General features: G+C 37.7%; 2 protein-coding genes across 4 annotated transcripts in view; both read left to right on the forward strand.

Moving 5' to 3' along the window:
* The window catches only part of USP3 (ubiquitin specific peptidase 3), an 82,716-nt gene extending 68,397 nt beyond the window's left edge, over nucleotides 1-14,319 (forward strand). For all 3 annotated transcript variants that reach the window (XM_035335844.1, XM_035335843.1, XM_035335842.1), the window contains exons 6-15: nucleotides 1,194-1,276; nucleotides 1,735-1,848; nucleotides 2,487-2,600; nucleotides 6,450-6,596; nucleotides 7,972-8,078; nucleotides 8,248-8,328; nucleotides 9,320-9,438; nucleotides 9,603-9,716; nucleotides 9,826-9,893; nucleotides 11,346-14,319. In XM_035335844.1, coding sequence (XP_035191735.1) covers nucleotides 1,194-1,276; nucleotides 1,735-1,848; nucleotides 2,487-2,600; nucleotides 6,450-6,596; nucleotides 7,972-8,078; nucleotides 8,248-8,328; nucleotides 9,320-9,438; nucleotides 9,603-9,716; nucleotides 9,826-9,893; nucleotides 11,346-11,511 — 1,113 coding nt within the window. In that variant the 3' untranslated portion in view covers nucleotides 11,512-14,319. The remainder of the gene's footprint in view (nucleotides 1-1,193; nucleotides 1,277-1,734; nucleotides 1,849-2,486; nucleotides 2,601-6,449; nucleotides 6,597-7,971; nucleotides 8,079-8,247; nucleotides 8,329-9,319; nucleotides 9,439-9,602; nucleotides 9,717-9,825; nucleotides 9,894-11,345) is intronic.
* A 925-nt stretch (nucleotides 14,320-15,244) lies between these two features.
* FBXL22 (F-box and leucine rich repeat protein 22) lies at nucleotides 15,245-21,479 on the forward strand. The gene is made up of 2 exons (XM_035335846.1): nucleotides 15,245-17,710; nucleotides 20,325-21,479. Exons 1-2 carry the CDS (start codon nucleotides 17,376-17,378, stop codon nucleotides 20,668-20,670), a joined length of 681 nt encoding a protein of 226 aa, XP_035191737.1. The 5' UTR covers nucleotides 15,245-17,375; the 3' UTR covers nucleotides 20,671-21,479.
* Nucleotides 21,480-22,909: the final 1,430 nt, after the last annotated feature.

Raw genomic sequence — 22,909 nt, forward strand, 5'->3', positions numbered from 1 at the left:
TCTTCTTAGACTGAGCTGTTCTCTCAGTTTTATTAATAGTTGAATATTGCCTGTGGCAACAGATGATCCTTCTATTCTTGCCACATTGTATTGTTATGTAGAAAAGATAGCATTAATGCTATGCTGTCTCATCCTGGATAAGGATGAGAGGGGAATAAGGACAATGTAGTGGTACTTGTAGTTTTCTTCATTTACTGGAAAATAATTCTCTCTTTAAACAGTAGTTACCAAATTGCTAAATTGCCTATGTAAATAACATTTTTTGACAACGTATTCACAAATACCCTGATGGCATTAGTTCTTCACCAGGGATGTTTTTGTGGTAAATCTGAAGGGAAAATGTTTTACTGGAACCCTTTGAATACATATATTTGGTAACCTAAATTTGCAGTCTTCGGTATCAAGCTATAGGTTCATTCTGAGATACTACTACTGAAAGATAGTTTAGCTTTTAAATTCTGTTAGAACAGTGAAGACTACCCCAAGACATGATGAACTTGAAAAAATGTTTCTTAAGTACCTTGGACTGCAGAAACAGTAAATGCCAATACTGACCACATTTCTCTTGCTTCTGTTCCCAGCCTCATATAATTTGGCTAAAAGCAAGCTCATCTGTGTGTAACATTGCTCTAACCTGTTGAAGTTCCTAGGCTGTAAATGGTATATATTTTCTGTTGCTTCAACATGTTGCTTGTTCTTTGCACAGTCTAACTTGACTATCTTTCCCAGATAAACTGTCTTTAAAAAGACCTGTCTGTCTTACTAGATACAGAACTAGATGGATGAAGATTGGCATCTTCATTTTTCAGACACTTTAGGGAAATTATAGTCCAGTTCTCACTGAACATTATTGGAGTGAGAATATTTACCACCACAAATGCACACAAATACTTTGAAATACAAGTCTGTGATTAACGTGGTACCGTGCTGTTCTAGACTTTTTTGAAGGGGGGAAAAAAAAGGCTGTATGGCTTTCCTTTGATGATAATGAGTAAAAAATCGGTTTCATGTCACGTTGGAGCTTCAGTCAGCAAGGCTGGTCATGTGATTACTTTGGCATTGAAACTGCTTTTTTCACAAAGTGTAGTTAATTATTGTTAAAATTTACGTTGCTGTAACAGTAACAGCTCTGTGTGAAGAAAGTGGGGGAGCACTGATATATCTTCCTTTAACTTAACCATCCTCACTTCCAGGGAAGCACCACTGCCCTTTGTGCCACAGGCCTTCGGAACCTGGGGAATACGTGTTTCATGAACGCAATCCTGCAGTCGCTCAGGTATTTTCTTTTCTGTCAGTCAGGGTTGACCTCGCAGGAGTCAAAGCGCATGCTTGTGTTCTATTACTGGGGCTGCTGTGGCAGAGCTTAGAATTGATAGGTGGAAGTGGGCCGTGAGTTAACCTCCTCAGCAGCTGCAGCCTGTTGTTTCATGGAATGCCTTCTGACGTCTCGGTCTATCATAGTATCTCTAAGTCAAAGCAGAGCCAAAATGTAATTATTTCAGATATTTGGGATGATGATTATATTTATAGATTCACCATTCATTTACAGAAGCATTTGCTACAGTACTTCTTGTATTTTGGATGAAAATACTTGAAAAAAAAACTATTCCTGGTTGCCATCACTTATCATCACGTGAAGTTCTGTTTATGTATTTCAAAGAATAGACGCCAGAATACATAATCTCTTTATTCTCTGCCCATTAAGGTTTTCATTCATTTTTCCTTTTTCTCTAGTAACATTCAGCAGTTCTGCTGTTACTTCAAAGAGTTGCCTGCTGTGGAGCTGAGGAATGGGAAGACAGCAGGCAGGCGAACTTACCATACCAGGAGCCAGGGAGATAACAATGTGTAAGCTGGGTGTTCCTTGTTAGCACTGAACTTTAATGAAACAGCAGATGCTTAAGTAGTAGAACCACTATACACTTACAGTGTTAGGAGTTACAGAAAAAATGATTCCTAGAGGGACTCATTCATAGAATGAGTTTTCAGTACAAGAAGAAGAAACTTCTGTCACTTGTAGTGTGCTCATGTAGCTCTAATGCTGCAGGGAGAAGCAGTCAAAAACACCAGAAAGCACTGGAGTGCTTTTAAACTGCATTTAAAGTAAGCTTAAGAAGTGCTGGCTATATCTAGTCCAAATATTAATTATTTAATTCCAGCTAAAATATGGCCACGTGGATATGACATTCAGAGCCTGTAACCTGTTTAAGCAAGCATTCAAGTGACTGCATTAGCAGAGTTTATAGTATAATGGTGAAAGGTTAATAGGTATCCAAGTGAGCCCTCAACATTTGAAATGTAATTTTCCAAACCTGTCTGTTATGGGTAGGATTTTAAGACATAAACTGTGGGAAGTCATAGAATGGGTAATACCCAGTCAGTACAATTTTAAGCAAGGTGATGTCTGATATGTGTACCATTGAGCTAATAAACCCGTGGAGTTATAACGCAAGCCCATATTCATCACCAACTTTTATTATTTCTAGTTCACTGGTGGAAGAATTCAGAAAGACACTTTGTGCTTTATGGCAAGGAAGCCAAACTGCATTTAGTCCGGAGTCTTTATTTTACGTTGTTTGGAAAATCATGCCAAATTTTAGGTAAGTTTTGTGAAATACAAACAATATCCTTGATTGTAACCTTACATTGCTGGTGTTGTAATCCAAAATTTGCTGCATCTAGGGTATGGACTCTATGCAGATTTCCTGTATGCCCACAGATATGCCTTGGAAAGGATCCTTACTTTGATTTTGTGTTTATTAGCAGTCCTTTTTTCCCCCTGTCCTTTGACCACATGCTACATGTAACATTATCGGAGAGAGGTCAAACAGTTCAAATAGTAAAACAGTAGTAGTTTTACCTTTGAGCCAGTGCTCTGAGGGGTAGAAGAATCAAGAAGACAATCTTGCAGGTAGGCAGAATTCAGAAAGACAAATTGTGCTTTATGGCAAGGAAGCCAAATTACGTTTAGTTTAGAGTCTTAGTCCAAGTGCATGGAGTTGACAGAACCAAGAACAAGCTTGCTGCAATAAGAAATTGATGTAGTCAGATTAAAAATGTCCGGGTCTAAATGAGAACACTCGGTAAAACTTCCTTGATTCTCTCAAAGTACTACACTCATCGTCAGTTGGACATGAAATGAGGGCTATAATAAAAAATTGTGTGTAACTAAAAGGCATTTTGTGCCCATGCTGACAGAAAAGACAAAAGGGGAAAAGGTTACCCAAGTAAATCGAAGTATCATTCCTCTCCAAGGTCTCCCTGTCCTGGCCCCTGAACCTCTTTCAAAGGAGCACTGAAACCTGTTAGGATATATTGTGATGAGGTAAGTTGCTCCATGTTCTCAGGTAGTAAAGATACTGTTATGTTACATCTCCAGCAGTGCTGAAAAGATGCTGTGAACACATCTGAGCAACCCAAATCACAAAAATATTTTTATTCTATTCTTCACACTGCCTAATATGTTTCACTTGGCTTAAGAGAATCAAGGAAGTTTAATACCAGTAGTTTCAAGCAGCGACCAAATCATCATCCTTAATATCTGTCTTTGACCGGTTTCCCTACTACAGTCTTCACTATAATTCTTGTTAGGCTAAGCAAGAAATGAGTTCGTTAAGTTCCTCAAGCAGATTTTCAGCACTGTGGATTCTATCACAGTTTTTAAAAGTGTTTTTATTTTTTAAAGTTATTTTTATTTTTTTTTCCCTGTATTCCCATTTAGCTGGGAACATGTCTATGATTAACTGATAACTCATTAAATCACGTGAAGAGTAGTATCAGATGCTCTGTATATTCCCAATCCCACATGATCTAGTGAGAACACTTGTTCAGTGCTTAATTGTACCTTGTAAAAGCTCATGATGCTGCAACTCTAGCTCTACCTTGTATGCTGCTTATGAGAGTGGAAGGAAGTGGTGGATGGACGCACATGAAAGACAGCTGGAGTCAGTAGCACATTAACAGCAAACCATCCACTTTGGCTTCTGCTTAAGGAGCCTAAGGACAGGGGCAGGGAGAGGAAACATGCCTGGAAACTCAGTTTAATATGTTTAGCCTAAAAAGTTGATTCAATTGTTGAAAGTTATGTGCCTGCCTCCAGGACTGCAAGTGCTGTTGTTTTTTCAGAAAGTTAAAGGCTTTCTTACAGAAGGTTAAAGTGAACAACTATTGCTGAGGTGCTCCATGGCCCTGTGTTTCATGGGTATGTAGGCAGTACAGAATATTGCTTAGTTGCTAAGACTTGTGTATTACAAGCACAGCTGAAGTGTCTCTGAGCTCTAACACTGCTGTGGAAGTCCTGCTCCTTGACTGTTGTACTAAGTCTGTTGCTTTCATTCTGCTGCATGGCCAAACAGTTCTGTGCCTCTTGCTGAGTTGCAAGATTTGTACTTCCCTTGTTTGCTGCTATATAAATAGTATCTTCTATTTTCTTAGTAACTGTTTCTTTATATCTTGTTCCTAGTAGAAAAAGGAACAACAGAGGTGGGCTTGAGTTAAATTGGTCAGGTAAATGGAGAGCAGTTTTATTGCACAAGCTGACTCAGAGAAACTACACTTTCTAGCTGACGGGTCTTTGTCCATATCATATTTTTTTTAAAGATCTGCATCTGTACTTAAGCTGCCTTTTTTTTTTTTTTTTTATCAAATTCAAAGAATCACCTACAATTAACTTGTATCAAATGTAAACACATGCATCAGGAACACAGCCAGTAGTGTGTAATGATTCCAAAGGTTATTTCATCAAATTTGCTGCAGATCAAGCTTTAGAGCTTTTCTATGAGGAAGTTAATGTTTGAAGGGTATCTGGAGTGAAGTAAATTCTAAAAATTTAAGCTGTATATAATTTCTCAGTGATTGCTTTTAAAGGTGGGAGTTGGGAAGAAAACATTACTGTTATTCTACAGATGAAAAAGCTTTATTTTCTTTTTATTTTGTTACCTCCTAGCAATACTTTCCTGGGATACACCTACGTTCCTCACTAAGCATATCAGTAATACATTGAGCCTTGTGGCCTGATTCTAATGGACATTTTCCCTTCCATGTGTTGTAGCACAGAACATCTCTCCATTGTTTCTTCCCAGACATATCTGACAGTTATTGCTGATACTTAGGTGAAATAAGGAGGATAACAATAGGTAAGGGAGGCATAACAAAGCAGCTTACATGATTGGAAAGGAAAAAGAAGAAAAGCCAGCTCTCATACTAGGGGATTTTTGTAACTTGGCCTACAACAACTTGCACATAATTACATCAGTGTTGCACAAAGCTTTCACTGTTTAACTACATATGTGTCTCCTCCTTCATATAAGTATACATCTTACAGCAAACAAAGACTTTTTTTCTTTGTTTGATGCATGATTTAGCTTAAATAACATTAAAGGTGTATTTACCCTGATGGTTTCTCCATTACTTTTGATGAGGTTTGTTAGTGGCTTAAAAAAAAAAAAAAGAAAAGAAAAAGACAACTTTGAGCAGCGCTGCGGCTGATAGCATAATACAGCTGAGACTGGAACCTTGTCCTGGCAAATCCAAATCAGCAAATGATGCTCTGTATCTCCCCCCGCTGCCTTCCTTTCCCAACAAGTGGTGTGTATGTTATGCAAAGGAAAGTGCAATTCTAAGCATGTCTACAGCTCTTGTGTTAAGAGAGGAGGAAAGAAACCTCTCTTTGATCCTCATCCTTTCAGAGTTTGTATTGTCATTTAAAGATGCATGTGGAAAACCAACACTAAGAATAAATTCCCTATTTTGGTGTGGACCAAGCAGGCAAGCAAACTGAAACTGCCAAAGTGATATGTGGGCTCAGTGACTGAATGAAAAGGGTACAGTAATTCTGACGTCACACATAAACACTATGAACCAGGTTTTAAATTTCAAAGTAGGGATGCATAGTGTGCTGGCTGAACCCAATAACTAACAATACCTAAGCAGAGGTACTAATCAAATACAGTCAGTAGCAAATGAAGAAAAAAGGAGGCAAGCTTTTGCACAAGTGAGGAGAAATTACTGTGACCATTGTGCATTTTTAGTTATCATGTATATGAGACAGGATGTTACTTTACCATGGATTAAATTTGATGAGGCAAATTAACGTGGCAGCTACGGCTAAAGAATACGTGAGGATATTTTGTCTGTGTTGCAAGAGAGCTGCATTTAAAAGGGCTCTTCTGATATAAAACTTACCTTAAACATTCCGACGGCCTTAAGAAGAGCCCTGCATACCAATGGTGCTGTGAGGGACCAAAAAATCATGCAGTTTATGTGGATATCACTTTATCTTTCCAGACGCTAACTTGATACATTTGGTACATTTTGGTACATACATTGCTGTAAAGTTTGCTCTGTGTTATTAAACAAACATACATTCTTCCATGTGACGTTCTTTTTCTGTGTGTACTGGCAATAAAGCAACCTGCATGTTTGATTTTGTTGTTTCTTTTTCACTTAAGGGGATACCAGCAGCAGGATGCTCACGAATTTATGCGTTACCTTTTGGACCATCTACACCTGGAACTCCAGGGTGGCTTTAATGGTGTTTCACGTTCAGTAATTTTGCAAGAAAATTCTAGCCTGACTGCAAGCAGCAAATGTTGCATGTAAGACTTGTTTATTAATTACTTTCTTCAATACCTCAGTGCTTTGTTTAGGTCTGTATGGTGGATTGAAATTTCAAGTTCATGGGTCCTTGTTTAAGATTTCTTCAGCATGCATGTTAAGAGGGCAAATTACAAAGCTGCACGGTAATGGTTTATGATCCTACGGGATGTGCTTCCTTGAAAAGCAAGTATGGCTCTTAGACTAGCATTTTTAATAGGTATGAACATATAGAGTAAATTGTAAACACATTTTAATTCATTAGTCTTTCAGGAAAAAAAACCCACACACTTTTTCCTATTTTGTACCTATATATACCTTGCTTCTATTCAGTCTTGCTTTTCTTAGGGCAATAGATAGCCTGAACAATACAGAGGCAAAAATGCCAAGTACATGTAGGTTTAAATTGTCAGCAGACCTTCTAGAGTAGAGTGTGAGCAGGGCAGTTGCTGTTTGACTACGGAAATTTTCCTGCAGACCCTCTCTCTACATTTCTTGATCACTTGACACACAGGTACAGTTATGAGGTTGTAAAGGTAACTGAAATGGTTACAGTAAAGTAATAAAGATGCTGTGAATGCTCTCTCCTTGAGCGCCTGTTTATTTTGGGGTCGACATTTCCATCTGCTTAACAAGCAGACTTTGGATTAAGTGTAAAGATGTAGGTAGAGTGCAAACGTAGAACACAGGTTTCTGCAAGCTTGTATTGTCAGAACTGCAAGCACAAACTAGCATGTTATTTAGAAGTTGTGTAATGTAACTTAAAATGTTTTGCTCTCATTGGACTACAAGGCCATTATATAAGCTGATGAAAAGATTAAGTAAGAGACTAATGAAAGCATAGAGAATAAAGATGCCGGTACATATTGCTTAGTATATCTTAATGCAAGTTAAGCTGTCTTTGGAAGCAAATAAATGGCAGAAGTACAGAAATATGCTTTAAAGAAGTCAAAATTACTCATAGCAAATTAGGGTGTAGTTTCGAAATGTTTGGCCTACCTGAGAGGGAAGCATTTTTCTTTAAAAATTGCTGTTCAGAAACAGCCTTAATTACAGCGTTGAAATACTGTGAGAATTGGCTCTATATTATAAAAAATGCAGTCAAGCAGAATACTTTCAGCATTAAAATTCTCAGCATCTGTGTAGGGAATATGAAGTTCACAATTTGTACAAGATAAAGCAAAAGTATTACAGAATTAATGCACTGTGCAATTCTGGGAAGAATGAAAGCCCTGTGAATGAATTCAGTCTGCTACACGTGGACCAAACTGCACTGCCTAGTAGCAATGAGTGGTAACCCGTAAACATCTGGGAGGTATTGAACATAAAGCCCAGACCAGACATTCTGACTTTACCTCTCTTATGTGGTTTCTCTAGAAATGGAGCATCTACTGTGGTCACAGCGATTTTTGGAGGCATTCTTCAAAATGAAGTCAACTGTTTAATATGTGGGACTGAATCTAGAAAGTTTGACCCATTCCTAGGTAAGGTGCCTTTTGTCGTCAAAAAAAGTGGTTGATATAAGGCAGAAAAAAAAATCTGACGCTTGATCAGTTTAGATGGCATATGACTGAACTGAAATTTTAGCCTGGGAAGATTAAGCATTGTTTTATTCAGCCCCCCCCTTTTTTTTTTAATACTTTTTTTTTCTAGACCTTTCGTTAGATATTCCAAGTCAGTTCAGAAACAAGCGTACTAAGAATCAAGAAAATGGACCAATGTGCACACTACGAGGTAAGAGTCTCTGGATAATGAAATCATTAACAGGAATCAGTGCATATACTCACTAATTGCAGAGGAGCCAGGCTTTTATTTAGGGTACGACTTGATGTCACATGCTATCTGCTTTTATGGGCTGCTGCAGTAGGAGAGGGTGCCAAAACAATTTTCCATACAGGTTTTACCTGTCACTGTGTATTGATGTACAACTGCAATGAACTGTGGCTGAGATGTGCTTTAAGTCTGCAGGTCAACTAAATAAATACTGAGGAAAACACCAGCAAAGTGCATTTTTTGTGGTCAGAATAGTTCTAATCTAGTCCAGTCTTTCCAGCCAACATTTATGTGCACCGTGCATATTGGCATTTGCTAAGGCTCTGTGCTTACAAGCGTATTTGAAAACATGCTGGTTGGCTCTTCTGTTTCTGCTTTTTAAACATCATAAATAAAATCCTGCAGTTGGTGCTGTTGGCACCTTTTTTGGAGCCAACTGAAGTTGGGCAGTAATGCTGTTACTGATCTTATTTTAAAGGATGTTAATTTTTACACATTTGTAAATGCACTCATTGCAAATTGCAAAAAAATAAATTAAAAACACAACAACATTTTTAACATTTTTACCACAGTCCATCTTGTACCTAAAATCAAATCTCTTTTAAAAGTTGAACATTCTTAGTTAGAAAGTCAGATGATTTCTTTTGCAAATAAACAGTTGTGCTGAATGTTGGAAGGAATATTGTTTTCAAGAGGGAGATTTCTTGAATTAATGTTTTGCTCTGTAACTGCTTATAGCTGTATCTGTTTAAAGGACCAAGAAACATTGCACATTGCAACATGCTAATACATCACATAGCTGCAGCTTTTTGCTGACCACTGTAGATTAACTAGAAGGACTGCAACAGATGCACACCTTCTCTACATTGTTGAATTTGTTGCATTTCATGTTAGAAATATCATTTGCTATCATCTTGAATTAGAGTTCTGTACGTGTGGTCTTTGTTTTTAGATTGCCTTCGCAGTTTTACAGACCTGGAAGAACTTGATGAGACAGAGCTGTATATGTGTCATAAATGCAAAAAGAAACAGAAGTCCACCAAAAAATTCTGGATTCAGAAACTACCAAAGGTTTGTATAAACATTAAAAGCATGGCAATGTGGTACTGGAAATAACTGCTCAGCTGTTACTAGACCTACACATAATCCTCCCATAGGCAATAGCAGATATCTAGTGGTAAGTTCAGCCTGTTCCTCTAATGCAGCCATTTTATTTTATTTTGTTAATCCCTTAGGTGCTATGCTTACACTTGAAACGATTTCACTGGACAGCATATCTGAGAAACAAGGTTGATACATACGTTGAGTTTCCCTTACGAGGCCTAGACATGAAATGCTACTTGTTAGAGGTATGGAGCCTCATGGATACCTCCTAGAGAAATCTGTTCCATCACATGTATGTCTTCATTACAGATTAAAGTAGGCATCACTGAAGAGTTTTTTTCTTTTTAACCGCAGCCTGAAAACAGTGGCCCAGAAAGCTGCCTCTATGACCTTGCAGCTGTTGTTGTGCATCATGGTTCAGGGTGAGTACATGGAATTAGCCAGCTTCTGAGCAGAGAACTTCTTCCCACTGAAGTACATGCTGACTTACTTAAGGTTTTTCTGCCCATAGTGAACATCTGTGTATTTTAGTGGTGGAAATATACGGTAATTCACAAGTTTATATGGAACTAAGCTGAAGTAAGTAACTTCAGATAGATTCATGTAATAATTCCTGTGATTCCCAGTTGGCAGTTTTTGGGAGTAGTGAGTAGGAAAGAGAGACAACATGAAACTGTTCTAGTTCCTCAGGAATGGAAAACATTAAAACCAACAAGACAGATAAAAAGGCCTTCCAGAAGTTAATGCTTCATTTTGAAATTCTTACTATAAGGCAGAGAGATTTTTTTTCCCTCTTCTGTTTAGTTTGAAAGGCACATGTGTATTTATGCCAGAGTATATGTATTTGAAACAAGTGTAGATTTAAGATTGGCACAGTAGAAGCAATTACTTTGCATTTACCGTCTATCCTACAGGAGTGGTACTTCAAAGGGAATACTAACAGGCATGCCACAAAGCTGGACAGTGTTCATATTATGAAATAAAGTTGCTGGATAGGTGTTCCCATTAATCAAAACTGTACTTATATCTGAATGTAATCTGAAGATATTACAGAAAGTTGTGTCTAGAATTCCACTCATTTTTTTTTCTACCTAAAAGCATGAGCTGGACTGTTCTAAACAATTTGACTACTAAATGCAAACTTTGTAGCACCACAGTGCATCTGTCTGGTGCTTTGAAGTCCTAGGCAAACTATACAGACAGCAAGAGAGCAGGTCACAGAATAGAATTAGATGGTTGGAACCACTTAAAGCATGTTACAACACAAGTGAGAGCAGGCCTTATATTGGGGGTGGCAGGGTATGAAAATAGGTGGGTGTATTGTTCTGATAGGTTATAGAGTCAATACATAGGGCTCCAAAACTTTGATGTTTAAAACATACTTGAAAGATTTGTTTTGTTGTGTGTCCTTTTGGTTAAATTTAGACTACGTGAGTTTCTTTAGACCTAAATAGGTAAGATGTATCAAAATAAAGCACAGTACAACTTCTATAGCTAACATGTAAGCAACAGATAATGGGCTTGACACGGTGGAGGCAAACCTGGAAGTTGTTCTGTGTTGCAAAAAGCCTTGCATAAAAACAATGGGATGCTATGAAGTTCTTATTAAAAATAACATAAATTTAACTCATCCCTGCCAGTAAGTTATTATTTTACTTAACATTAAATTTTTCTTTGGAGAACTTCAAGTGCCACTGATTAAGACGAGAAAAATCTTACCAACTATTGTAGAGGGCTGTCAGATGCTTTCTTGCTTTGGTTCCTGGAAGTCTTTAGTCCATTACTGCCTAACAGAAAATGCATCAGAGAAGGAGGTGGTCTGTCTCCTTCTGATTGTCTTTTTTCTCTCCTCCCCACCCCTGCCTTGCTGACAGCGTTGGCTCTGGACATTACACCGCGTATGCAGCTCACGAAGGTCGTTGGTTCCATTTCAACGACAGTACTGTAACTCTGACCGACGAGGAGACTGTGGTAAAGGCGAAGGCCTACATCCTCTTCTATGTGGAACGGCAAGCCAAATCTGGATCAGATAAACTTTAATACCTCCTTTTAATTCTCACTTATCAAGTCCACCGGACAAAACATTTCCATTTTTCCATAAATACTTGATCCAAGACTATTAATTTCATTGTGCACTTTTCAATTTCCTCTTGTGGGTTTTAGTTTTGTTGTGTCAATGGTAGCATTTGACTTACTGAACTTGGACACAAACTAACTTTTTTTAGTTATACCAGAAAACCTCAGCAGATTTTGATTTGCTGCTTTAGTTGTGATAACTCAATTTTTATATATATAGTTTCAAGAAATACTTAGTTGACTTTTTTATATTAATGTTTTCAGTTCTCACTTTCTAAAGGCACATTTACATCAGTGAAGCTTTCTGTCCTCCTTACAAGCAAGAGAAACATGCTTCTGATTACAAAGAGCAATACAACTTCAAGCTGCTCTTACAGCTGTTAGATATGATTTAATCTCTTTAAATCAAGGAATTGTTTGCACGTACTATTTTCCCTCGTGCAAGAAACTAAGCCGTGACCTCTGAACAATCATTCTTTGTCTGAAGAAGAGATGAGATGTGGCATCATTAAATAGACCAGGTAATTGCTGCTATATCGGTGTGTATTCAGGCTGCTGACTTTCAGGAATCATTGTAAATAAACAGTTGGTTCAATTGTATCTATACTGCAGATTAATTCAAATATTCCTCGCATATGCTCTTCCCTCCCTCCCCTCATTTTTTTTAATCTTAAAATATATACGTCTAAATTGTGTCGAGATGTATTATTCTTTTTAAAACCAGATGTGAATTGCCAGAAACATCTGTTTTAAACAGTAATCCTGACATTTGATCATAAACTGTTACTTTAAAACTTGGAGATTTCCTGGCAGTGGGACCCCAACCCTCCTTCCATGTGGAAACTGGGATCACAGCTCCTAAGTTTGGGGGTTATGAGAACAGCCATAGGTCTAACTAGATAGCTCCTGTCTACTTTAATGCCTGCATTAAATAAATTAATTTAAGACTGCAAGGAAGTGGATGGAGTTCAAGATGCTTGGCATCGCAGTTGTTTTTATCAGATCAAATACAAACTAAAGGGAGATACTCACTTTCTCAGCATAGCCTGAGGGGTGAAGATTGACCCAAAACTGCTTGTTGACTGGAGCAGATTCTGGTAGCTGTAGTATTTACTCATAAGCCCACTGTGGGATCTTTATTTTCAGTCTCAAGATTTACACTGGAGCCATGATAGAATTTCTATGACTTGACTATGTAATAGAGAAAGACATCGGTTTAAACATTGGTAGTTTTAGCTGTGCTACTGTTCCAGATGGTGGAGGTCAGATCCTCTCTGCTAGTGAAATTTAGAAAAGGACAGGAAAAAACTATATTGCAAATTCCAGGAATCCAGACAAATCTGAAATTTGGCATGCTACATTTTGGTGCTTTCCTCCATTCCACCCTTTCTAGTTACCCTTGATGTGCCTAGCAAGTAATGGAACACTCCTGCAATCACAAAAGCTTCTTAGTAAGAATGGGGTTTTACCTCATGTAGAGTCGCACAGCCAAATTGCACCTTTTAGTTGTGGTAACAGAAAAATATACTAGCCTGAAAACACACAAGAACACAAGTAAAAATATGAGTACTCTTTTTAGTTAATGCTTCTAAAAGGCATAGTATGCAGTAAAAAAAAGTCCCTATAAATCATACTATTATAGCTCATGGTGCACTTGGGTGAACTTCATTTTCCTTGCTGTTGGTTACCTGCTAGCTGTACATTGACAAGCATAAACAGAAATCAATTCGATTTTTTTTTTTTAAATGACAGTCTTATGGCGCTTTCAGGTCATCTTGAACCAGGAAAAAGAGAGAAAGAGAGGTTGGCTTACCATAAAAGCTGCAGAAAACGTTCCGCATTGCTAAGTATGTGTATGTAAACTGTACACTAGTTAAACTTACTGTGATTATTATTTGGTACACTGAGGGCCATGCACACACACATATATATGGATGTCTCTTTTTTTAAGTTGAACAATAACTAAAACTAATCATTGTTTTAAATTGTAGATAGCATGTCACCTACCATTTCTCAGTTTCATGCAGCCAGAGCTGTTGCTCCAACAAGAAGAGATAGGTGTTGACATTTGACAGACTTCATTGTTGTGTGGGACACACGAAATATTTTTTATGACATTTATAACCTGAAGCGCAGCCCTACTGCTCACAGCTGGGGAGTTAAATCAATTCCATCTATATCTTCATCTGCATGCAACTTGGATTGGATTCCTTTAGCATCTTAGTTCTGGGAATCCAAATCTTTAAAATGTAGAACTAGCACTGGGCCAGAAACAGTTTAATTTGCAGGAGTCAGGTGTATGCAGTGTTCTTGCAAACTAGTGATGTAAATGTGCCTTTCTGTAGTTTTAAGAACTTACTTAAAATTTGTAATCTTCAGCAACATTCACATATTTTAAGCAGCTTCTACTTCTGTTAATTTCTTGGGTCAGATTTATTTTCCCATTTCAGGATTTCCTTTTAGTAATATTGTCTCTGTAACATTTAAGGTCTTGGGCAACGGTATCCAGCATGGTCCATTTGAGATAGGGCCACGGGAACATAATGCAATCATGTCAGTCTTGTTCTTGCAGCAGGTGGTAGATAATACGGACTCAGCCTTACGCTTTGCTGGAACAAGTACATTGTAAATCCTTTCCTAATTTAACTTTCTCCCACTGCAAACCCAGATGGACAGTATGAACAGTTTGTTGTGGCAACACAAGTATTTCTCTTCCTGGTGGAGAACTTCGCTTATCCACTGTATTCTATTCAGTGTGGTGTCAAAAAAAAAGTTTAAAAAAAAAAAAATGTAACTGAGCACTGAACCAGTAACATATACTGCACCTGGCCTAGTATTACATTTTTAACCTTACTTGTATATCCTATATTTATCTACTAGCTTGTGGGAGGGGAGGGATATCTCATTTCATTTAAGCCAAATGTTTCTTTCTACTTACTGCTGATCATAGTACACACTAACTGGCAAGAATTTTGTCTTGCTTGTGACTGCTCTGCAAGCAGCAACTGCTCTCTACAGTTCAGAGACTTGCATATTTTTCACCCAATTTTGTCTGATTGAAGGTTGTCCTTTTTTGTTAGTCATTGTTTAGCCATATATACAACTGGAGACATGATTTACGTAAAACAAAACTGCAGAATGTCCAGCTCTCAGAACATTTCTGCTTTAATATGTTGTATAGCGAGCTGTTAAGTATGGCATTTTGCAAAGCTCTACAGCATTTACAAAGAGCTCCTTCTCACTGCATAGTCAGAAGAGGCTCTTCTAGGTAATAATAGCTGTGTGAGATTTAGAGTTGAAAACTTTCAGAGAGGCGGGTACAATGGACTTGGTTCAAAAGCAGGAGGCCATTTATAAGAATTTTGCTAAATCAGTGGAAAGCATAACACTTGGTGTTCAAAATTTTCCCCAGCGTTTCATTACTGATGTGTCTGTGTCTTACTGATGAGGTAATCAGCACCTTGAAAAATTGATTCCAATGTGCTTTAGGATATCCTCAAGTACTGTAGTGCCATAGTTGTAATTGTTTACCATTAAAATTGTGTGTAATTTTCAGTGAGGATCACTGACTGTGCTCATCGTGTGTGTTTTTGGAGCATTTCCAGGATGAATGTGAATTATATCTCATTCACACAATGTGTTTATGGAAAATATGCCATTAAAGTATCTCTTTTTCCTTAGGAAATGAAACTCTGAATGTCTTTCTACAGTTCTGCAAGTATTAGCATTGATCATTTGAGCAGGGTGACAGAGTATTTGAACTTCTAGGGGAAAAAAAAATAAAGCAAACTTAAGTGTATCAGAACATAGTATTTAAACCCAAAGAGGACACAATTTTAAAGGGCCTTGTCACACAAAGCCTGTTGTTTTTGTTAGATCATGGTGTGTCCTCTGTGTGGTTTGAGTCCCTCCCAGCAATGATAACCTTATCATAGAAGTTTGTTGGTTTTTATGTTTTTCCTTAAAATAACATTCCTGTGTTTATTATAATTCTGAGTAATCTCAACTATTTAAACTTGTTTGACAGTGAAGATAAGTTCTGAGAATGAGGGACAGAGTGAGAGTTTAAAAAAAAAAAAAAAAAAAAACAGTATGAGAACTAAGTAGAAAGCTCCTGGCATACCATTTAAACTGCTATTTTCCAGTGACTGGCTTACCTGGTATGTGAAATGATCTACTCTTGTCTCTTCGGTGGCTTCATTAAGTATTCATGCTACTGTTCATAGCCTGTTTCTAAGCATGGGAGGGAAGCAAGAATATCCTTCTCATTTCAAGGCAAATATTTAATGACAACGGATATGAAACCAGGAGAACTGGCAATCATTAAGCACAGCTTACTGTTTACAGAAGAAAATTACTAACTTTAAAGAACTGTACAGATCCATACCTGTCATTTTCTGAGCCATTGTGGGTAAGCATATACATTACTCATACACAGATAAGAAGCCAAAACAATCATTGCAGAGTGCAAAAAAATTTTACTCCTGTCTTTTCAGAGATCAATTTCAAACTGCAGTCTCAGAAAAAGAAGTAGAAGATGAACTTTGCTTGCATTCAACCCTGTCATGTATTGAAACAAACCCTCTTAAAATGCATAGGTACATAAAAACTCCCAGGTACTAAAAATGTGCAAGCCATCTGAAAAGTTCTTCAGGACATGTTTTGCTCCTAATGCTTACTAATTCGTTAGTCATACAACTATTACAGTAATAGTAGTTATACATACCATTTCCCTGTATTAACACCAAACAGAAGATGGGCGTGAACTACCTTAAATTTTTGTATTGTTTCCCAAACATGAAGAAGTCTCAGGGCTGGTTATTACTGCTTTTAATTCTGACCCACTATTTGCTGTACATTTATTTTTCTTCTACGGCAAGAACTTCTGCTATACTTTCTTGTCCATTACTGGAAAACAGACACCTATTCCTAAAACCCACTATATATCCTTTTGCCACCAAAATTTCCAGGTCCATGGTAACAGAACTACACCTACAAAAACAGACACAAGAAATCTTGTAAAACTCAGGCTAACATATCTATTAAAAAAAAGCACAAGTCTTCAGCAGTTGAACATCGATATGGCTGCTCACGTGCATGTCTTAGCATTACTTTACTGTTGCAAAAGGTGGGGAAACAGCTAGCACCGTTTATTCAAATAAGAGCGGGCAGAAAAATGCACATAAGGCTGAGGCTTGTAAAAAGAAACTGCAGACTTTTTTTGTGTGTGCTTGTTTACACCCAGGGAACATTTAAACTCTTTTTAAAAGCTGTTAATGAAAGATTGTTCAACTAGCCGTCTTTTAAATTCCAGTGTAACAGTCCTTGACCATGAGACAAGAAAGTGCAGCCTTAGCATAAGTAATGAAAAATAAAGGCTAAAATTGTTGCACACTGTACAAGCTTCCACTCTGAAAGTCAAATCCTCCAAACTTGAGAGGCTGGCAAAGCTACATTTTGCAGCTGTACCTACTGTCTGCCCCTTCCCATTCATTAACACAGCACAAGCTATTTGCTATCAGGATTGCCTAAAAAGAAAATAATAATAATGATTTAAAAGAAAAATCCCTTTTAAGGAAGCATTTCACGAAAGAGAAGTCCTGCTGTTCTGCATGCCCATTCCATTCCCTTGAAGGAACGGCACAGTTTCATGCATTGTCCTTATCCTTTCCCTTCTCTTCTGCACCAGTTGTTGGCCAAAAATAACCACCATTCCACAACCATATATGTGCAACAGCCTTCTAGTGATTCTGAGCCCCTCTCCAGCACTGCCGTTATTCCACAAGGCCAGGAAACTGTCTGCTTCCTAAAATACTCTGTGAAGGGCTATGCATATAACACAGCTGAATCGGGAATGCCTTTTACATCTATTTTCTTTTCTGGACAAAAACAGCAGGAAAAATTTAGCAAAAACATGTCACAAACTGCTAGAAGTGTTTCAAGATCCTATACTTTGGTCTTTATTGAATTTTAATTCTCCAGCGGAACTAAAGAAGCACAACTTTCTCCTGGGACCTGCCTTAAAATACTTATCCATCTGCTGGCATTCAGAGAGAGTCAAGGTGTGTAACGTTGAGGACTGGATGAAAAACAATTTCCAGAAAGACTTCTGTAACAGGCATGAAAACACTGTCACTGATTTTTTGCTAGAAGTTGGCAACAGGTATGTTCTTTGGGTGTGAAATTCTACACTCCTGTAAGTTTAGCTGCCTTTAAATGACAACACTGAGAACTGTTAATTCTCCTCCATACAGCCTACCTGAAATGGAGCAGTAAGTACATGAGTGCTTTCACTGTGCAGTTTTAATATAGTGTTAAGTTGGTTTTATAGTGGCAATAGTATATCTTCTCAATGACTTTCTTTAAGCCTATTCTTCCCTCTTTTTGGAATAAAGATTAATTAATATAGGAAAGTGCAATACTGCCTAGTAAGTTGCTACTTAACTTCAAATGTACCATTCTGTCATTGTGAAGGATTGTCTAGGGGGAACCCCTACAGGAAAGGCATGATCTCACATAGCGAATACATTTCATTTTAAAAAGAAAGTGCATTAAACACATTACTAACAGAAAATTTGTTCCATTCAAGTAAATACTGATTTTATACTGAAATTTAACTGTATCTATGTTTTTTATAAACTACAGTAAAAAGAAGTAAGTACCATTAAGAAAAAAGAGCTCTCATTGCACATCATTTCTTTTAACAGTTTTAGTGCTACAGAGCAGCACTAAGAAAAAGTGTTAAACTACATTAGGAGGAGCAAACAGGGTAAAACCAATCCCAGTGCATTTTAATTCAACACCAAGGATGGCTGTGGTCATATATTAGAGCTGAAATGGTACACATCTGTGCTGCAACCAGCCTTCAGCTTAGTGCCATGGCACGGAAGGCAAAATGTTCAATTTGGACCTAACAATTAAAAAACAAAACAAAAAACAAACAAACAAGCAAAACAAAACAAAACAAATAAATTCCAGGATATTAACAGAATGTGGGGTGTTGGCGAGAACTAGCAACAGTGCAATCTCAAACCAAGGACTGAAATATGGGTTCAGAAAAGAATGCGGATTTTAAGTTCAACAGTTCAAATGTAATTATTCCAGACCACCTGATAAAAACTTCAGCTTAATTAGCCAAGTACCATTATGAAACACATCAGTGCAGAGTGAAGAGTACATGTAAGGAAATACTCTAATTTTGTCACTGAAATGTCTGCTACCATGATGCCATGCTTAACTATTTCAATTTTTTTTTGCCATCACAAATTACTATTCAGGAGAACACAAGGCCACAGCTCAGTAGAAACAGTTTAACACTGAAGTGCCTTCCTTTGCAGAATCTGTAAACTCACATTGTTTGCTGGACAAAATGCAAAGCAGACCCCCCCCTATGGGGTAGCAAGAAACCTCAAAAGTCCATTGAAATTCAGCAAGGGCCTCTCAGCATTAAGGAGATTAATTTCCAAAAGTTAAATCTTTACTCTTAAAAATGTCTGTGTATATTAACACTGACAGCGTCATCCATTTTAGCCTTCCCAAGTCCAATTCCTGCCTTTTTGTAGCAACCCTCCTAAAGCAGTTCTATCACAACAGAATCCTTAGCATTCTGTGCAAAGAAAAATATAAATCAAATGCATTTTCAGCTTTGCTTTCTGAGTTTTGAGTACTTTTGTTCTGTTGATGACACTGTGGGTCAGATCCTTTTTTAACCTTTCCTGTTTTGGTCACTTGCTTTTCTAACTGCTCATAAGCATTACACTAATCTGTTTATGGAAGCACTTATGGATATCTTTTTACAGTTCCTGCTGCTCAGAGGCAAGCTGTAATCATTTTTTACCTTCAACAATAGAACTAAAGAAGTCCTATGTTAATGCAGAAACATTAAAGGTTTATTTACCTAAATAGACACACAGCTAAACTGCTGCTCCTTGGAGAGAGCTGCAAGCAAGAAAGCAAACACTGTACAGAAGGATTTGCAGGTCGGGGCACAAGGGCCTTTGCAAATGTGCCTGGTCAGCACAACAGCAAATAATAACCAGTCTGCTCCAGTTGCATACACACAGACAGTGTAAGTCATCACCACACTGACTTGGAACAGGTCTTTTCTGTATTTTCCTGGATCTACCCAAGTAACAGAATAAAGCAAGCTTTTTAAATTTAGTGTGTCATTTATCAGTAGAGTTACTACCAGTTTCAATAATGTGAATGGACGCTTAAGAGTTGTGTGGCAATCCAACATCAGCATTCAACTAGGTTGGTAGTAGCTGGCACTTACTTAGTAAAACCAAGGAGTTGCAATAATAAACAAAAATCTCCATAAAATCAAGAGAGTGGAAGTGTCTTACTTGCCCATGCTCAGCATGTCTATAAAGCAGCCTCTTCACTCAATTGTCCTCAAATTGATTCTGACTTGAACCTATGATCTCTGCTGGGTCTTCATTCTCTGAACTTGGAGAAAGGCAGCACCATGCAACTCCTTAAGAAAAAAAACAATGCAGCTGCAGCCTATATGAGCATCCACTTCCCCTTCTCCACTGCACCGACTCAGCTACAGGCGTAGCAACCAACAGAAAAAGCAAGGAAGGTAAGTTTTGTGATTAGTAAAGCTGAGCTTTAAGACCTACATACACCCCCACCTTCTCATGCTTTCTTACCCTCCTGGTGAAAGAGGAAGTATTTTGCTAACTTTAAGATTTATTCTTGAAGACACTGGCTTTTCCAAGCTCTGTATATTATTTATTCTTCCCTAGTCTCACCTGTAATGATTATGTTTTCAGATGTCCAAACCTGCTATCTCTGACCCTCTCTGGATGTGGCCATGTTACGGATGATTGCCTCTTGCTTCTTCTCAGGAACTGCCCAAGCCTCAAGACACTCAAACTGGAAAACTGTGTGAGGATCACTGACCAGACATTGGAAGCAGTGACCCTCTATGGGAGATCACTGGAAACACTCCATGTGGATTTCTGCCGGAACATAACACAAACTGGTCTAGAGAAAGTCAGGGAAAAGTGTCCTTCAGTAATGCTGAGGGCAGAGAGAAGTGCTAACATGATTCCAGACAGTAAACCAGAAAAAAAGTTCACACATGAAAAATCATCAAGAAAACTGGTTCAGCTTTAAGTGCAACAAACTATAAAAACTCAGTCAATGTGGATAGTTTATTTCTACTTACCTCCGGGATAGCATTGCTTCAATTAACTGTAGCTACTTTAATGCATTCTGGTTTAAGTCCAAACACGTGGTTGGTATGTTTTGTAAAGGCTGCATTGGGAAAAGGCGTGAATTTTCACCAGGACCATCTTATGAAAAAACACCTTTTGTTTTCTGTTTTTTTCTCAAACTGGAAAAATCATGTGCTTATATCATATAATGCAGTACTTGATAAAGTCTAAAAACTTTGGTTCTGTTACCTTCTTGTAACAGGGAAAGGCGTAAAGCTGCAGCAAATACTGTATGATTTACACAAATTTCAGGGAAAGAGTGATTAATCAATTTCTGTTAAAGGCTTTATAACACATATAACACATTCTACTAGTGAAGAGTGATAACCGTGACATCTAAGGTCCCTTCTAGCAAGCAGATCAGCATACCTGACAACTGTCACTTCCTCGGTGATTAATATTTGTGGCTGATTTGTCAGGTGTATTTATTAACAGAGGGTATGCATGGCAACCTGTACAAACCTGTTTGACCCTGTGCACAATATACTTTGACAAAATAACCAAGGTTTTTTTTTTTTGTTTTTTTTTTTAAGTTGACATTAAAGGAATTCTGATGTGAAAAGCTGGTTTACAGAACAAACCTGTAGGAAAAGACAGTGACGTACAATTATAAAGCTGTAAATTACAGAGCTTTAAACGCTAAATTAGCAACACACTACACCAGGGATCTGTATAAACACTTGTGGTCTCAGTGCAAAGCAAAAGGAATAATAATAAAAAAAAACACAGCAAACAGCTGTTTTCATCCCAAACCACAGAGCTGTCAATTGCCTTCATGCTCCTCAGCCACAGGGAAGTGAAACACTTTTTATGAAGGTTTGCTACAGCATCATCTACACCAAAGCATGACTCCTAAGGTTGACACAGTTTCACTTTGCTGTATAAAATCTGCCTGGATGATAAAACACACAGGGTCTTGGTCATGGTATTGAGTAACCAGGTCTGGCAACAACAGGTTCCAAGGCTCTTAAAGCACTTAGGTACAGATTTTTGCCTGAGGAAAGGTAAACAGTTCTGAGTGCCACCTTACTGTGTCAGCCATACTGCTGTTCCCCATTAAAAGCATTACTTGTTGAACCTGTCTCAGTATCTATACCCATTCAGAGGAATCACACAGATGGTCTAGCCTGAATAGCTCAGATTTTTGTTTGAACTACAGTGCGCCTCTTTAAAAGGCACCCTGTCTCAAATAGTGCTTTCCTCTGTGTGGGGCAGACCCTCAAATTTTGCTTTCCATTATATTCCAATTTGTTCAGCAATTAGGAAACATCCAGCATTGACTCCTGAAGCAAACCATACAAATAATCCCATCCATTCTTGTGGACTCCACATCTTAACTTATATCTACTTTAATTTTCTCTCCCATTCAACGTGATCCAGTATAGAATGTTATGCTTACAAAAATGACAGATGGTTATATCTGGCTACTGATGACTTATTTTTTTCTAGAATACCAGATTGTCAGTACAGCTCAGGTGTCAAACAAAAGGCTGCATACAGACCAGTTTGACAAGCTCAGTGGATCCTGAACTAGTTCAGCTTAATTCACAGGGATATGTTCAGCAGTTAAGATTTCATTTTCAATTAAAATCTTACTCAGAGTAAGAATACCTCAGTGTGTGTGTCTTTAAGGCAAATTTAGAAACACTAACATATGGAAATACTGCTCTGTCCCATTGAGTCAACATTTCTGACCCATGACATAACAACTATTCAAAACTTCTTCATTGCAGCAATTTAAGTGCACACATCATAGTATTCTGGTTTTCATTGACACTATGAACATAATGGCCTTGAAATTGTTGATAATCTCACCACACCGGTAACACAACACTAATGAAACTTGCTAATAAACTGGAAATTCCATTGCTGGAATTCAAGTGTATCAAGACTACCATAGTTCAAATTAATTTTATAGCTTTGTTGCATTTTAACAGCTGTAGATGTATCAACAGGTGTAATTTTGCAGGCTTACTGCTAGTCTGTACTTTAATCTTCTATATAACTGGAAGACTATGTAAGCTAACTTTTTCTCTAACAAACAGAATTTGTGACTTCTTAAATTGCTATCTAAAAAATTATTACAGGTTGTCACAAATACCTAGAAAGCTGCTTGTTCTTCTTTAAAATTTAGAAAT

The sequence above is a fragment of the Oxyura jamaicensis genome, chromosome 10 (assembly GCF_011077185.1).
Source record: "Oxyura jamaicensis isolate SHBP4307 breed ruddy duck chromosome 10, BPBGC_Ojam_1.0, whole genome shotgun sequence".
In the NCBI taxonomy this organism is placed as follows: domain Eukaryota; kingdom Metazoa; phylum Chordata; class Aves; order Anseriformes; family Anatidae; genus Oxyura; species Oxyura jamaicensis.

Coding starts and splice junctions, on each gene's coding strand:
- FBXL22 (XM_035335846.1), top strand. CDS start 17,376: ATGCATATAACACAGCTGAATCGGGAATGCCTTTTACATCTATTTTCT. Junction 17,711..20,324: donor TTGCTAGAAGTTGGCAACAG/GTATGTTCTTTG, acceptor TTATGTTTTCAG/ATGTCCAAACCTGCTATCTC.